The 15,435-nt window shown below is 41.0% G+C and overlaps 1 protein-coding gene across 8 annotated transcripts in view; it reads left to right on the top strand.

The window, feature by feature from the left end:
• Window positions 1-15,235, top strand: part of LOC126249523 (dehydrodolichyl diphosphate synthase complex subunit DHDDS) — a 158,366-nt gene extending 143,131 nt beyond the window's left edge. For 6 of the 8 annotated variants that reach the window (XM_049951184.1, XM_049951182.1, XM_049951186.1 and 3 more), the window contains 2 exons: window positions 10,819-11,003; window positions 14,810-15,235. In XM_049951184.1, the coding sequence (XP_049807141.1) occupies window positions 10,819-11,003; window positions 14,810-15,031 (407 nt within the window). In that variant the 3' untranslated portion in view covers window positions 15,032-15,235. The remainder of the gene's footprint in view (window positions 1-10,818; window positions 11,004-14,809) is intronic. The other 2 variants (XM_049951187.1, XM_049951188.1) reach the window with 1 other exon arrangement.
• The last annotated feature ends 200 nt before the right edge of the window (window positions 15,236-15,435 follow it).

The raw sequence follows: 15,435 nt of genomic DNA, 5'->3' as shown, positions 1-15,435 counted from the left end.
ACCGTATTGTTATCTCCAACACCTTGGGCCACCATTTTGCGGAAATTTTGAGTTCTTTCCACTATCACCCTGCCTTCCTCCATTGGAAACGAGCAGAGGAGGCTCGGGTGATACCCTTATCTTCTCCGAGTAATGAGTGCTACAATGCCACCTTTACTATGAGGGAGCTCAATCATGCTCTCAGTTCATCCCGATCCTCCGCCCAAGGGCCGGACACCTTCCACATTCAGATGTTGCAACACCTTTCTCTTGCAGGCAAGCACTTTCTGCTTAATATGTACAACCACATCTGGGCAGAGGGCACATTTCCTGGACACTGGTGTGAAGCCATCATCATTCCTATACCTAAGCCCGGTAAGGACAAAAACCTTCCTTCTAGCTACTGCCACATCTCTCTTATCAGCTGCGTTTGCAAGGTGATGGAACGTATGATTCGTGCCTGGCTGGTGTGGTTGCTCGAGTCTCCCCATTTACTGACGAATCCACAGTGTCGATTTCGAGCGCGACATTTTGCAGTTGACCATCTTGTTACTTTGTACACTCGTGGCACGAATGGTTTTCTGTGGAAATCCCAGACTGTGGCCATGTTTCCAGATTTTGAGAAGGCCTAAGAAACGTGCTGGAGAACTGGTATCCTCCATACTCTTTACATGTGGGGCTTCCGTGGCTGCCTGCCCTGTTTCCTTCAGGCACAAGATCGAGTTTTGAAGGTGCATGTGGGTTCTGCCTTGTCGGACAACTTCATACAGGAAAATGGTATGCCACAGGGTTCCGTCCTGAGTGTCGTCGTCTTTGCTATCGCCATTAACCCTATAATATCCTGTCTCCCACTGGGCATCTCCAGCTCCATTTTTGTTGACGATTTTGCCATCTATTGCAGTTCTCCACGGACCTGTCTCATTGAGCGGCATTTTCAACACTGTCTTGATTGTCTTTACTCCTGGAGCATCGACAGTGGCATTTGCTTTTCCACGGACAAAACCGTCTGTATGAATTTCTGGTGTCGCAAGTGGTGTCTCCCACCATTTTTACATCTTGGGCCTGTTGCCCTTCCGTTTGTTGAAACTATGAAATTCCTCGGGCTCCTGCTCGATAGGAAACACTCTTGGTCCTCCCACGTATCTTACCTGGCAGCCCGCTGTTCAATGTCCGATATGTCCTCAATGGTACTTCCTGGGGGTACAAATGATCCTCCTCCGTCCGTACCGGTCCCTTGTCCATTCGAAACTCAACTGTGGGTGCTTCGTTTAAACGTCTGCACCTCCAGCCCTCTTACGCTGTCTCAACACTATCCACCATCATGGCATCCATTTGGCCACGGGTGTCTTTTACACCAGCCCAGTTGAGAGTCCGTATGCCGAAACTGCTGAACTACCCCTGTCCTACCGCCGTGACTTTCTCCTCGGCAGGTATGTGAGCCATTTGTCTGCCATGCATGGCCACAAATCCTATGCCTCCTTCTGTGATGATTCCTTTGATCATCAGTATGGGGCTCGTCCTTCTTCTCTGTTGCCTCCTGGAGTCTGTTTACGGCACTTGCTCTTGCGGCTGAACTGCACACTACCTGCACCTTTTCCGGTGGGTGTGAACCCTTCACCACCTTGGCTTTGTGAAATGGCCAGTGTTGAGCTTGGCCTTCATTTGCTTCCTAAGGACATTACTCCAGCCTCGGTATGTCGCCTTCAGTTTCATGACCTTTGCACGGAACTTCGCGATAGTACTTTTGTATACACTGATTGCTCTCGGACTGATGGTGGGGTTGGGTGTGCCTTCGTCATTGTCACCCGTGTCTTTTGATATCGGCTTCCGGCACACTCCTCAGTATTTACAGCCGAGCTCATCGCCTTATATCGGGCCACGGAGTACATCCGGTGACACAGGCTTTTCAGTTGTGTCATCTGCTCAGACTCATTAAGTACTCTTCAAAGTCTGTGTGTGCTGTACACTGCCCATCCCTGAGTGCAGCGGGTCCAGGAAAACTGTCACTTACTCACCCTTGGTCTAGCTAGTGTGATGCTTCTGTGGGTTCCTGGTCATGTTGATCTGCCAGGAAATGAGGTTGCTGACACTGCTGCCAAGGCTGCAGTCCTCGTACCTCAACCTGTGAGTTCCTCTGTTCCCTCCGATGATCTCTTTGTTGCTGTCTGTTAGGAGTTGGGGTGTCCCTTTTGGCATGGCAAATGGTCCTTCCTTCGTGGGAATAAGCTCAAGATTACTAAGCCTCTCCCATCGGCTTGGATGACCTTCTTTCAGCCCCCCCACTGGGAGGTGGTTATTTTGACTCTGCTGTGTATCGGGCACTGTTTTTTTAGCCATCGTCATTTGATAAGTGGTGCTACTCCACCACTTTGTCCACATTGTGCCCAAGTTTTAACTGTCCACCACTTCCTGATGGAATGCCCATTTTTTAACCATTTATGTTCCCGTGTGGATTTGCTGTCTGAGTTACCGGCCATTTCGGCATATGATGCACAGGCCGTCGACTGCATTTTACTTTTTATCCACCAAAGCAATATGGTGACGGCCATTTAATTTTTAGTTTTTGACAGCCGTTTCAGTATGGTGTCTTTCTTAGCACTTTTTCAATGTGCCTGTTTTTCCGTCATCTATTATGTCAATAGGGACTGACATATAGTAGTTTTTTAACTCCTCTCTGTCTTCGTGTTTTATAGTTTTGAATTGGGTGCATATGACCCCAGTTGTTTCTTGTGCCCTAAAACAAAACAAAACCGCAGCCTCAATGCACTTCACTGCCTCAGTTACACTAGGTGGAGTGCAGATTGCTGTACCCTTTTGCATCCCTACAAAGCCCAGATTCTGTACCATCTTGATTATGGAAGTCTTCCATTGGTTCAGCATCACCCACAGCATTGCAGATACCGGACCCCATTCATCGTTGTGGGGTCCAAATTGTGACAGGAGCCTTCCAAACTAGCACTGTAAATAGCCTACTTGTCAAGGCTAGAGTCCCTCCATTACATATCAAGTGCCAACAGCAACTGCTGAGTTGCACTATATGCTATCTCTTAGTTTCCCTGAACATCTCGGACATCATGTCCTTTTCCCTGAAAGGGAGTTCCACCTCCCACAACAGTGACCCAGAACTGGGTTTAACAATTGCTGCGCATCTAAAGTGTGTCTGTTTGTAACTGAAACTTCCGCCACCATTTCCTCTGGTCAGGGAGACATAGCACCTTCGTCGATGGCTTGTGCCCCAACATTGGATTTGCCTCGAAGTATCCATTAGTCCAAAAGATTTTGTTCATCCCACAATTGTTCACTGCCAGTTCTTGGCTGTCCCTGAGAAATATTCAGGTTCGGAAGTGGTATTCATCGACGGAATAGGCTTTGCATACACACATGCATGGTGCAGTGAACTCCACTCTCTGCCAGACAGCTTCAGTGTCTTCACTGCTGAGTTGATGGCCATTAAACTAGCCCATACATATGATCATTTTTGCACTGGCAAGAGTATCCTACTTTATTATAACTCCATTAGTAGCCTTCAGGCTATAGACCAGTGGTACTCTGCTCACCCAATTGTTACAGCTATCCAGGATCTTGTCTCTGACCTCCTTCAAGCTGGATGACGAGTCATTATCGTTTGGACTCCTGGTCGTGTTGGGATTTTGGGAAGTGAATGAGCTGACCGGATGGCCAAGCTGGCCACCAGGATGCCAATTCTGGAAATGGGGGTCCCAACCTTTGGTTGTTTATACACCGTTGATTGCTGGATGTCTGGAACTCACAAGGGAACCTCCCCATCGCACCCCTCTCAGATTTAGTTATAAGTTGGCACAGTGGATAGGCCTTGAAAAACTGAACATAGATAAATCGAGAAAACAGGAAGAAGTTGTGTGGAACTATGAAAAAAATAAGCAAAATATACAAACTGAGTAGTCCATATGCACGATAGGCAACATGAAGGATAATGTTAGCTCAGGAGCGCCGTGGTCCCGTGGTTAGCGTGAGCAGCTGCGGAACGAGAGGTCCTTGGTTCAAGTCTTCCCTATTTTCGCAAAGTTATGACCTGTCTGTTCGTTCAATGACATCTCTGTTCACTGTAATAAGTTTAGTGTCTGTGTTTTGCGACCGCACCACAAGACCGTGCGATTAGTAGACGAAAGGACGTGCCTCTCGAATGGGAACCGAAAACATTTGATCCCAAGGTCATAGGTCAACCGATTCCTCCACAGGAAAACACATCTGATATATTCTATATGATACTGGTGACGGCATGTGCGTCACATGACAGGAATATGTTGTCGACCCACCTAACTTGTACACTTGGCGAATGGGTAAAAAGATTCTTCTACCTTGCCCGATTTAGGTTTTCTTGTGGATGTGATAATCACTCCCAAAAAAGTGATGAAAACATAAGAGTTTGTCACATAAACTGCAACAAATGAATGCAACAGTTTCACAGTCGCACAGTTTTCCCTGTGCTCTGTCAAAACATATGTTTTTAACGTTTTCATATTTTTCTGTGTGTAGACCGTCAAATGATGCATATGTCCAAGAAAATCTGAACATGTCCTGGAATTTTGGAGAGCGAAGTTGATTATGTGTGAGTGCCTGAACTTTGATAATTGTCTGAAAATAAAATATTAAATTTGTTACTCGATGGTAGACTTGAGCCAAGGACCTCTCGTTCCGCAGCTGCTCACGCTAACCACGGGACCACGGCGCTTCTGAGCTCAGATTACCCTAATATTGCATACCTTGCACATGGACTACTTAGTTTGTATATTTTGCTTATTTTTTTCATAGCTTCACACAACTTCTTCCTGTTTTCTCGATTGATTTGTGTTCAGTTTTTCAAGGCCTATCCACTGTGCCAACTTATAACTAAATCTGAGGGGGGTGCGATGGGGAGGTTCCCTTGTCAGAATAGTCTGCCCTGCTCTCCCCAAACAAACTGAGGACAATTGACAAGACCATGACCATGTGGCAGTCTCCCCTGCGTGTTTCTCACAGGGAATCCACCATCTTCTGTCAATCAGTATTGGCTGCACTTGGCCGACCAATGGCCACATTCTCCAATGTGAGGATCCCCTTCACTGCCAATGCAGAACCGCCTGATGGTGACCCACTTACTCATAGATTGCCCTAATTCGGCTGCTTTGAGGCGGCATCTTAATCTTTCTGACATGCTACCTCTGTTGCTAGCAGATGACGCTAAAGTGGCTGAACTGGTGTTACGTTTTACCCATGAAGGTGGTTTCTGTTCATCCCTGGAAGATTTGGCTTTTTGGCCTCATTGATTACCTGAGCAGTTGTGGGGCACCCCTTTCCCCCATCATTCATTCCCCTTCGGCTTCCTTGGCAGCTCTGCTCAGTGGCGCAGCCTGGCCTCTAGTCTTCTCACCTTTTTATTCTCTTTATTCTTTTTCATTCCTCAGTTTTAATGCCTTGTCTTTGCTGATCTGTCAATGACTAGTCTGTGCTGTCTTTTTCTGGGCTTTTATCTCTGTGGTTTTTGTGTGTGTGTGTGTGTGTGTGTGTGTGTGTGTGTGTGTGTGTTAGTTACACTTAGGCTTTCCGGTAGTTGCCTTCTGCCTCCTTCCTTTGATGACCACTCCTGGTTTTCCACATAACGGATGAAGGGACTGATGGCATTGCAGTTTGGTCACTTTCACTCCAAACCAACCAACCATATTTTAATGTAACCCTCCCACAACTTGTAATCCAGTTGTCTATATGTCCTTCTGAAGACGACTTAGGATAAACATTGAAACCATGGTGAAGAGGTTTTAATAAGTCAGGGTGTATATGACCCGGGACAACCAGGAGATCCGGGAAAAACCCGGGAATTTTTCATTGTTTTTGTTTTCAGTTAAATTTTTGTAATTTTGACTGGCAAGAACCGACACTCTAATAAAGGATATTACTGTATCACGCTACTTCAGAATAATACTGCAGCAAAACATGAACAATAGGGGGGCGGGGGGGACGAAAATGCAACTTAAATTGCGAAGGAAATGCGCCATATACAGCAACAAAACACAGTGCTCATACAAGCGTCTGCCAACAGCACAATGTGTCAAATGCTTTAGGAAGACTATGCAATGTTCCGTAACAACAAATTGCCTCCGATGAGCGTGACGTCACAACTTTTTACATTAGATCCGTTTTAGCAGTTACGAGCGGAATCATGTGCATGCGCAGTTGAGTAATACCTTCTCCTGCTTCTGGCTAATGAAATGTGGCTGTTGGCTGTGTAAGCAGTCACAACAAGCAGCTAGATGCAACCGGGAAAAATTTTACTGGAGCACCCAAGCTGCCAGGTTCTTGTATGTGCAGGAGGCCCAGTTGTAGGAGGGGGTGTGGGGCAAATGCATACTATTGAGGGAAAAATCTTTGTTTCACAAAGCGACTAGCATCCCACGCATGTTAGTCTATCAATTATTGATATGACTTTGAAACGCATCCCTGTCGATTTTTGAACACATTCTAAGTTGATTTCTGAAAGAATCGTAAGTTGATTTGTGAATGCGTGCATAGTGTACATGATGTCTCTGTCAGGGGAATCCTCGTCGCATGTAGAAACAAACTTTCCTACAGACACAAGAGGCTATACGAACTGAGTGGAGTAAGGCCAAAAGGATGAATGCCAACATCTTTCTGATTGGGTGGTTAATTGGGTTTGTGAATGATGAGTGTTGTTATAATTACTAGCTAATCAGACTACAGGAGCGGAAATAAACGAATCACAGGTAAGAAAGATTACATATTACCTTCTCGGTGTATCCAAGAAAATGAAATTTTGACAGAAAATTTTTGGCCAGATCGCTATACTAGTAAGGGCCAGTTGTACAGTCCCCGGCTAGCAGCCGCTTTAAATTCTATTCTGGAAGAAGCGCAGAAAGCGCATTGTACGAACATGTAGCAACGCCTAACTGGAGAATAATTGCGGGATAACTAAACCTCTGATTCTGGCAGAGTTAGTGGAGTTAACCTGTGAATAAGCTTTGACATTGGCAGGAATAGTTACAGAATTAGTGATAGCAAGACCGTTTCTTAGAACGAGGAAGGAGAAGAAACGATGACATCACACAAATTATGGAACAATATGAAGATTCCAAGTTTGTATAAAAATTTTTCGATCTCATACTTGAGAAACTGGAGCATATGAATGAAGTGTGAAACTATTTCCTAACGTAATGCTTTTCGCTTGTAGTAAGCCTAATAGGCATTTGATATTAGTACTTTGTGAATTATATTCTGTTGTTACAAAAAAGACCGTATGTGCCAAAACAGTCTAGTTTATTGGGTGTGTGTTATAATTGTTGCAGTATTAGACAGGCCTACTTTGTTTTATCTAGCAGAAAGTGACAAAATAGGCGTAATCAGATCGGGAAACTACACGTCTTGGCTTCTATCTTGGGTCCTATTTGCATTAACAGCTTTTTCAGTATTAGACAATGACATTTCGACTTTTCATGTAGCAAAACGTTTGACGAACTTTGATGAGGTAATAGATCCTTTCGCAGAAAGGAAAGCACACCATGTAAAGCTGTAGCAAGATTAGAGTGAAAAAAATTCTAGGAGCTAAGGATTAAAGATATGTGTATTGTCTTGCTTGTCTCTTGTCTTTACTGGGTTTATGTATCCTATATTTAATTTTATGTCACAAAAAGCAGCAAGTTAATTTCCACTGTCCTGAATATGGTTTGATGGCATCCATTACAAAATATACTTGTTTCAATTCCACAGAGCGAAGTATAGTGACGTGCAATAGAAGAATGCTGTGTGAGGAGGCGAGGCACTGCCCTTTGGCACACATACGACCAAATAACATCTCTTACATTTCCTTGAACACATATGTTTTATGCATCAGACTCTTCAGAAAGATGTGCTCTACAAAATGAACATTTCTTGAAAATTCTTTTTTTTTGACGTACTATCTCAAACGCTCGAGGGAGTGGCGGGGTATTGCACCAGTTCGGAAATATTGTAGATCTGGGGATGATGCGCAGAGCAGTCTAGTTATAGTGGGCAAGTTGGTAGTCTCCACGTGACCCGTGTTTACATTTAGTGATTTTGCTGTTTCCTCTTCGTTTACTGCTCTCACGTCAAATGAAAACAAAACAGATTTCTGATTTCCACCTTTCTGACAGTCAAGCGTTAATTGCCTTGCAGAACAATGAAGTTATTTTTGTCGGTTTGCTATAGAAATTTTCTTTTATTAATCTTTTCCGCTGAGGCAGAAAATATATTTGAAACGAAGTGTTTAACTCTACACCCTGTTCGCTGCATTTCAGGTGCACGTTTTCAACTTTTAGCACTTATGGCATTATGCCATAATAAAGAACCAAACATGAGATAACACAGTACTGGTACTCCAGGAAAATTTACATCCCGTAAACCACATTGAAAAGCTTAATATCAGGTCGTGGCCTACTTAACTGGGAATATGGACATACGAATGTGCACATTTTAGTATGGGTCTCGAAATTTCCATGCTCTTGGAGTATCCTCTGATGTCTTGTTTCTTCTATGACATAATGTATGATCTTTTAATGTTTTACACGTACGAACATACGGGCTCCCTACAACATCGTAGCTGCACAAGTGCGGTGATGCCTGTTATCTGGCGCTCTCTGGCAAACTGCGGAAACAAACTTATTTCTAACAGGTCACGGGAAAATATTCTGAATGGTGGTTTGAAAAGCGTTACCATCGAAGTACCATTCTGGCAGTTACAACGGAGATATGTGCGATAATGTACGATGAATTTCTTAAATCACAGAGCGTTTGACTCTCATTTAAAAATCAACTCTTTGATGACGAGCCATTTAGATGAATTTCGAGCCCAGAAGATCGGACATTTATGTCGTTATTCAAAATTTTACGGGGACATTTGTGTGATATATCTTAAATTGTAATACACGCATAAAAGACCAACATTGTATGCTCTTGCAGCGTATTAATCTTACAGACCAATATTATATGTGAAAGCTTTGCGTTTCGTGTAGCAACACTATGTATATTAATTTAAACCATTAACTTTTTCTGTTTGTGCGTTTGCGCTACTTAACAGTGATGTTGCTATTGGCTGACTACATCACGTGTCCTAAACTCTGAATACCTGCTGTCATCGGCTGGCGAGATCACATGACATGAGCTAAGACTAGCTTACAAAAGCGCATCGCAATCTCGATTTCAATGCTTCGGAAAGTAACATACGGTGTGTGGTGGAATTCGAATTTATACTTTCGTAATACGAAAATATGCAGCGTGCATGTTGCTGCACATCAAACATCTTTCCAAAACGCATTTTTTTCTTCATGTTTAGTTTTCTAAAGCGCTGGGGAATTCTTCTCCCATGTATAAAACCATAATCATTCAAAGGGCTTATAAGTTACACAGTTCTGAGAGAAAATATACTGTCAGTTAACAGGGAAAAAGTATGTTTTAACCTGGGAGAAAGTGTATTTTTAACTGGGAAATCCAGGAGAAATCCAAGAATTATTTTTCCTTGTCCATGTATGCACCCTGTAATTCTTTCAGTTTGCAGGTGATTGGCTGTTTGCAATTTGTACAAGAAACCCTCATTGAATAGTTAAAGGTGCTGAGTCATCTGTAGGCACATAAACCACATTGAGAATGATGTTAGCTTTCAGAAAAATCCTTCTTCAGATATATATGTAGGGACTTCATAAAGTCCCTCGCTAAGACCATTGCAGGAGTACATGTTCTGGATTTCCTGCCGAGACAGTTCTGCTGCAGTGCGGATAACGGGAGCATCACAGTGTGCAATTGAAATTGTGTGACAACTGAAAACAAACTCCAAAATTGAAGTACACAGGACAGTGTGTTTCTTGTGGGCAAGAGTCTAAATTGCTCATAGGTTCACCTTCAATTCTGGCAGTATGTGGACCAAATGCAATGTTGCACCCAGCCATTGTGAAATGGTGCAGACAGTTTGACCAGTGCCGCACAGGTGTGGGTGATACTGATCAAGGAGGAAGACCATCAACATCGATCACAGCAGACAATGTCCAGTCAATCGAGGAACTGATTTGCAACAACCACAGATTTTCCAGCATGAAGACATTCACAAAGCAGTTACAAATGACTCTGTGCCTAAGGGGTGGATTTCAATCAGAGATGAATTGAGCGATTGGTAGAATGTTTTCACCATTGTTTGCAGAGACTTAGTGACTATGTTGAATAATAGTGTCATGTGTCTGTGTCTGAAGTGTAGTGCACCATTCAGTTAAAGTTTCTTGGCCTGCCATAACAATTTGTAACTTACTTGTAGAAGTTCCCTCATATATTTTTAGTGGATGTTGCATACGTTTTCCTGTACAACTCGATTCTTCTTTCAGATATCGTACATTGCATGCACTAGTTCAGCATCTTTTGTTCCTTTGCCTTTTCTGAATCCAAATTGGTTTTATCTTAGGCAGTAGTTTATTTTACCTTATATAATAGAATTTTTAAGGATTTGATAACATTGTTAAGGTTCAGTAGTTCGAACAATCATTGGGATATTCTTTCTTAGATGCAGTAGTTACTACTTGCAGTGTTCTACTTTTTTCTGAAATCTACTTTTGGTGTTCCATAACAACCACAAATGACTCAGTACAGTTGTTCCTTTATTTTATGTTGGGAACATGTAGGCTATGTATTGAAATATTTGTAAATAGTTTGGAATTCACAGCAATTCAGATTTTATTGTTGCTGTGAATCATTTCCAGAAATCCATTATGCATTAAAAACACTGTGTTTGAAGTGAAATGTCTTTGACAAAAATTGTTTACATTTGTGTGGGTGGGATAGATTTGTGATTGTAGTTTTTCACATGTTTAGCTCGAGATGAAATGACAGCAGCTGTAAAGCACATAGTATCCAATGTGGAAAAGGAGATGTTATTGCCATGTGAAGTGGACCACAAGATGATTGGGGAGTGTCTTTATACGAATGGAAGCCCAGACCCCGATTTACTGATAAGAACATCAGGTGAAGTGAGATTCAGCGACTTCCTTCTCTGGCAGGTTAGTAGAAAATATAACCTTCTCTTTGTCCTTTCACATACAATTTGTAAAACTTTTATGGTGTTTGGTCATTGTTCATTTTCTATATGTTCAGTGAGTTGTATTCACTAAGTGTGGAATACACAGCAGTAATATTGCTATGATGTCCTGCTGTACCTGTCAGTGAGCTAACACTCTGACCAGTTGTGACAAAGCTGTTAATGAACTAACATGAAGACATATCACAGTAGAAGAAAGAATAGTGGTGAGAAGTATTTTGGTATATTATTTTTTGAGGGCTGACATCTGAATCAGTACTTTGAGGAGATTTTTCTCTTGCTTGAAGACTTTCCACACTACTCTGCCATATTGGTGAAATAAAACCAGCATGTCTCATTCCCCAATTGAGGAAGGCTTGTGTCTGCCTGCATATGCAAATTACTCAGGGCATTGGCGCCCAGAATAATACCTGACTCGAGTAACAGAGGCTCAATATGAAGTGTAGTTTTGGTAGATAAAAAGTGACTGGATATAATGGAAATTATTTTGAAAGGTAAACAATGTTGCTACATTGTAAAATTTTCCCTTAACCCTTTGTAAAAAGGGTGAAACATTTCTTGGACATTGCAGCTGCAATAGAAGTGTGTCTAAAATCACAGAAGTGATAGAAGGATTGTGAGGGCAGGGAGGCTTGTTTTCTCTTACATTATCATCTAAGCAGGCATGACATGCTGTGCCACATGTCTGTTAGAATGTGTGACCTTTGAAGGCATAATAATTAAAACAGATTTCAGTGGAATGCTGTGATGGTATGTTATACATTCAGCAACTAACCAAAGAAAAAAAAAAAAATATTCTGGGAAGTTCTGAAGGGAAGCTTTTCTCTCCATGCTCAATGGCATGCTCAGTTAAGACTCTAAATTTCATTCCTGAGAGAAGACTGTTCTTATTTACAAAATAGTTGTTCTTTGTAAAAGCTGAGAGTGATGTAACTATCATGAAACTGTACCCGCGCAACACAGTTTTTAGATGTCAACTGATTCTTGAGTGACTACGTGGTAGAATATCTTCATAATTAGAAATGAAGTGCACAAAATTGTAGATGTTGTACAGTATTAATTAATTTATTTGATGAGTTTTTGGCTTAAAATGCCAGAACTATCATCTTTGAAGAGTGTACAGTTCTGGAAAACAAAACTGAATAAGATATTATGCAGGAACCATACTCTCCACATATAATATTTTTTCCAATATAGTTCTCTAGTAAAATATCCTCTTTGATGACAATAGTCTGTTGTAGTCTTATCTGTATCTCTAGTCTGCCAGACACCTTACAGTATGTGGCAGAGGGTGCTTAGTGTACTATTCCTATTTCCGTTCCAGTCTCAAATGGTTTCGGGAAGGAAGATTGGTGGTAACCCTCATGTGAGCTTGAATGGCTCTGATTTTATGTTCATGATCTTTTCACAAAATGTACATAGGAGGAAGCAAAATATTGGTTGACTCTTCTAGTAACACATAATCTCAGAATTTTAGCAATGAACCACATCGTGATGCAGAACTCCCCACTTGCAGCCTCTGCCACTGGAGTTGGATGAACATCTCCATGATGTTTCTGTGTTTATTAAATGAATGTATAATGAAACACACTGCTCTTCTTTCCATCTTCTCTCTTTCCTCTATCAATTGTATGTAATATGGATGCCAGACTGATGAGCAATATTCAAGTATAGGTTGAACGAGAGTTTTTACACTACCTCGTGTATATGTGGACTACAATTTCTGAGGATTCTTCCAGTGAATCTCAGTGTGGCATCTGCCTCACCTGTCGTTAGTTTTATGTGGTTGTTCCACTTTAAATCACTCCATATGCATACTCTTGGATGTTTAATGGGTGTGACTGCTTCCTGTGAGTGTTCTGCAGTTGTGCAGTCAGACAGTAATAGGTCCTCATAACTATTTATGTGCAACACAGTACATTTGTTTATGTTTGGGTCAATTGCCAATCCCTGCACCAAGATGTGTATTGGTGAATGCTGCTTCAGTTCTCAAAAAGGAAATGCCATCCAAATTTTGAATTTGGCATGTGCCACATAAATTCAGCATCTTTACACATTTTTACCCATTGAAATGATAGACTGAAAGTTTGCAGTTGAGTGACTTTTCAGCAATATCAGTTAATTTATCTGTTGATGTCAAGAAATATGGAACCAAGAATATCACAAAAATGAAGGCTCTGGCATCTTGAATATAAGGGTTCTGAAAGTATTCCAAGGGATGTACATTACTTAAAGGTCTGTGGGCAAAGCTAAGCACCAGACCACGTGCTAATATTGACAAAGACCTCAAGTTACAATCATAATTGGAGCTGATGTAAGATATTATTTCTGGCTGGCTACACCTTGTGTCCGATCATCTATTCGAGGGGTCTGTACCCACTCCTACCATTTGAACAAGTTCGTCTAAAGTCAAATTGTGCTAGGTTTGACTTCCTCTTCCTTTTTGCTGTTTCATTGAGAGGTCCAACAACCTGTTGAACAGATAGTAATGAATAGTCTATTCTTATTTCCACATTAACTATCAGTAGAATAGAAACAACTGCCTCACATTAGCAGATGAGATATTGTGTTTGTAGTGGCTAATTGTCAAGAACACTTCAATATTTCCCTAGGATCAGTGGAGCAGTTTAACCGATCTGTAAGAATGCAATAGATTTAAGTATGATAGGTCACCATCCTTCTCGTTTGCATAACATCCATAAACTACCACGTAAAAGACCCAAGAATATGTTTACAATAGTTTGACTAATCACATCCTGCAGCCTGAACCTGGTATCACTGTTGTCATGATTTTATTAGTGTTTGGAGATAACAAATGGCTTTCACATACCACACACTGGCCACAAATGCTGTGCTTGGCATACATTTACATGATGAAGAGCTAGATGAGGATATACAAGTAAAAACAATTTTTTTTTTTTTTCAAAAGCTGTAGTAAATAACAAGAAAATCATCTTTCAGGCAACTATTGGCTCTATTGGAATGTAGTTAGAGCTGCACAGTTGGTAGTACATGATCAACACAAGGTAGGTGTTGGAGTTTGTTAATTATATGTGCCAGGTTAAGATTGCATATGGGACTGAGGCACACAGTATCTAGATCACAAAAAAGAATAATTCCATATCAGCCATGTACTTCCTTTTGTGTGATAGCTGAGCCCTGATACTACTACGCATGGCTTGAAAATTATGGAATGGAAAAAATTATTTTTGTAGTGCAAATGCAGTACAGTAGGAATTTGCCCATTTTGTACTGATATTGGAGTTGACAATGGAAGCCAGCAAAATGTAAAATGAAAGAAACAACTGGTGCAAAACAAATTTAGGTGGAAACCAGGGAATAAATATACATAAAAGATGATATATTGTGCTGCCTCAGCAAACCATGAGACTGTAGCCACAGGAAACACTATATCTTTGCTGTTGAGACTTCCAACATTAATTTGGCATGTTCATAAAGATGGTGTACAAGTCAGCTGTGTAAATATAAGCCAGTAGTGTATATTGTGGGAAATTGTAAAACTTGTACAAATTTTTTAAATTAATATGTGAAAAAAATGAAAAAGGCAAAAGTTGAAGGAAAGAAGAAAGTAAGCTTCATGCAAAGTGTGACAGCTAAAAATTTGATATGATAAGTTAATAACCAATTTTGCTACCTTTTTGTGTTTTTGGTGAATAAGAATTTTTCTGAAATAGTTGTTTCAAGATATTTCTCATGTATTGTATTTTTCAACATTTTCCACTAACAGTGATTTTTCTTGTTCCACAGATCTCAAGTTCCAGTGTATATTTTACAAATGTACTATGGCCAAACTTTAGCATATGGAATATGCTAGCAGCAGTATTGTATTATCAAAGGCATTCTCCTAGTTTAGTTGGTGTAAGAACTGCAGAAAAGAAAATAAATGTAGGTGACTCTAAAAGTGTGGAATTTTTTGGAGGAGTCTTTAATGTACAAAATTCATCACTGGTAGCTGCTAGTAATATATAATTCTATCAAGGATTAGATGTGGTTACCTCTTTGATAAAAATTTTATTCAAACAATGTTTTTCACTAAACAGTGAACGTCTGATGTAATTGCTATCCTGTAATTTTACGAGTGGTGTAATTTGGAATGTGTATGTTCAAGATCATCATTACTTCACAAAAAATAATTTATTGAACTGTATGCCTAAGATGTTGTGTTATTTAATCATTTACATTTATTTGCCAAGTTATTAAAAAGAATGAGCCATATTTTCTTTTCTTTATTTTACTTTTCCTCAGAACTACACAGAAGTGACAAAAGTTATGGGATACCTCCTAATATCATGCTTGACCTCCTTTTGCCTGGCATAGTGCAGAAACTTGATGTGGCACGGACTCAACTAGTCATTGGAAATCCCGTGCAGAAA

This window comes from Schistocerca nitens, chromosome 3 (genome assembly GCF_023898315.1).
Source record: "Schistocerca nitens isolate TAMUIC-IGC-003100 chromosome 3, iqSchNite1.1, whole genome shotgun sequence".
NCBI classification, from domain to species: Eukaryota; Metazoa; Arthropoda; class Insecta; order Orthoptera; family Acrididae; genus Schistocerca; species Schistocerca nitens.
Note: the sequence above shows the minus strand (reverse complement) of the source record. Positions and strands in the feature narration are given on the sequence as shown.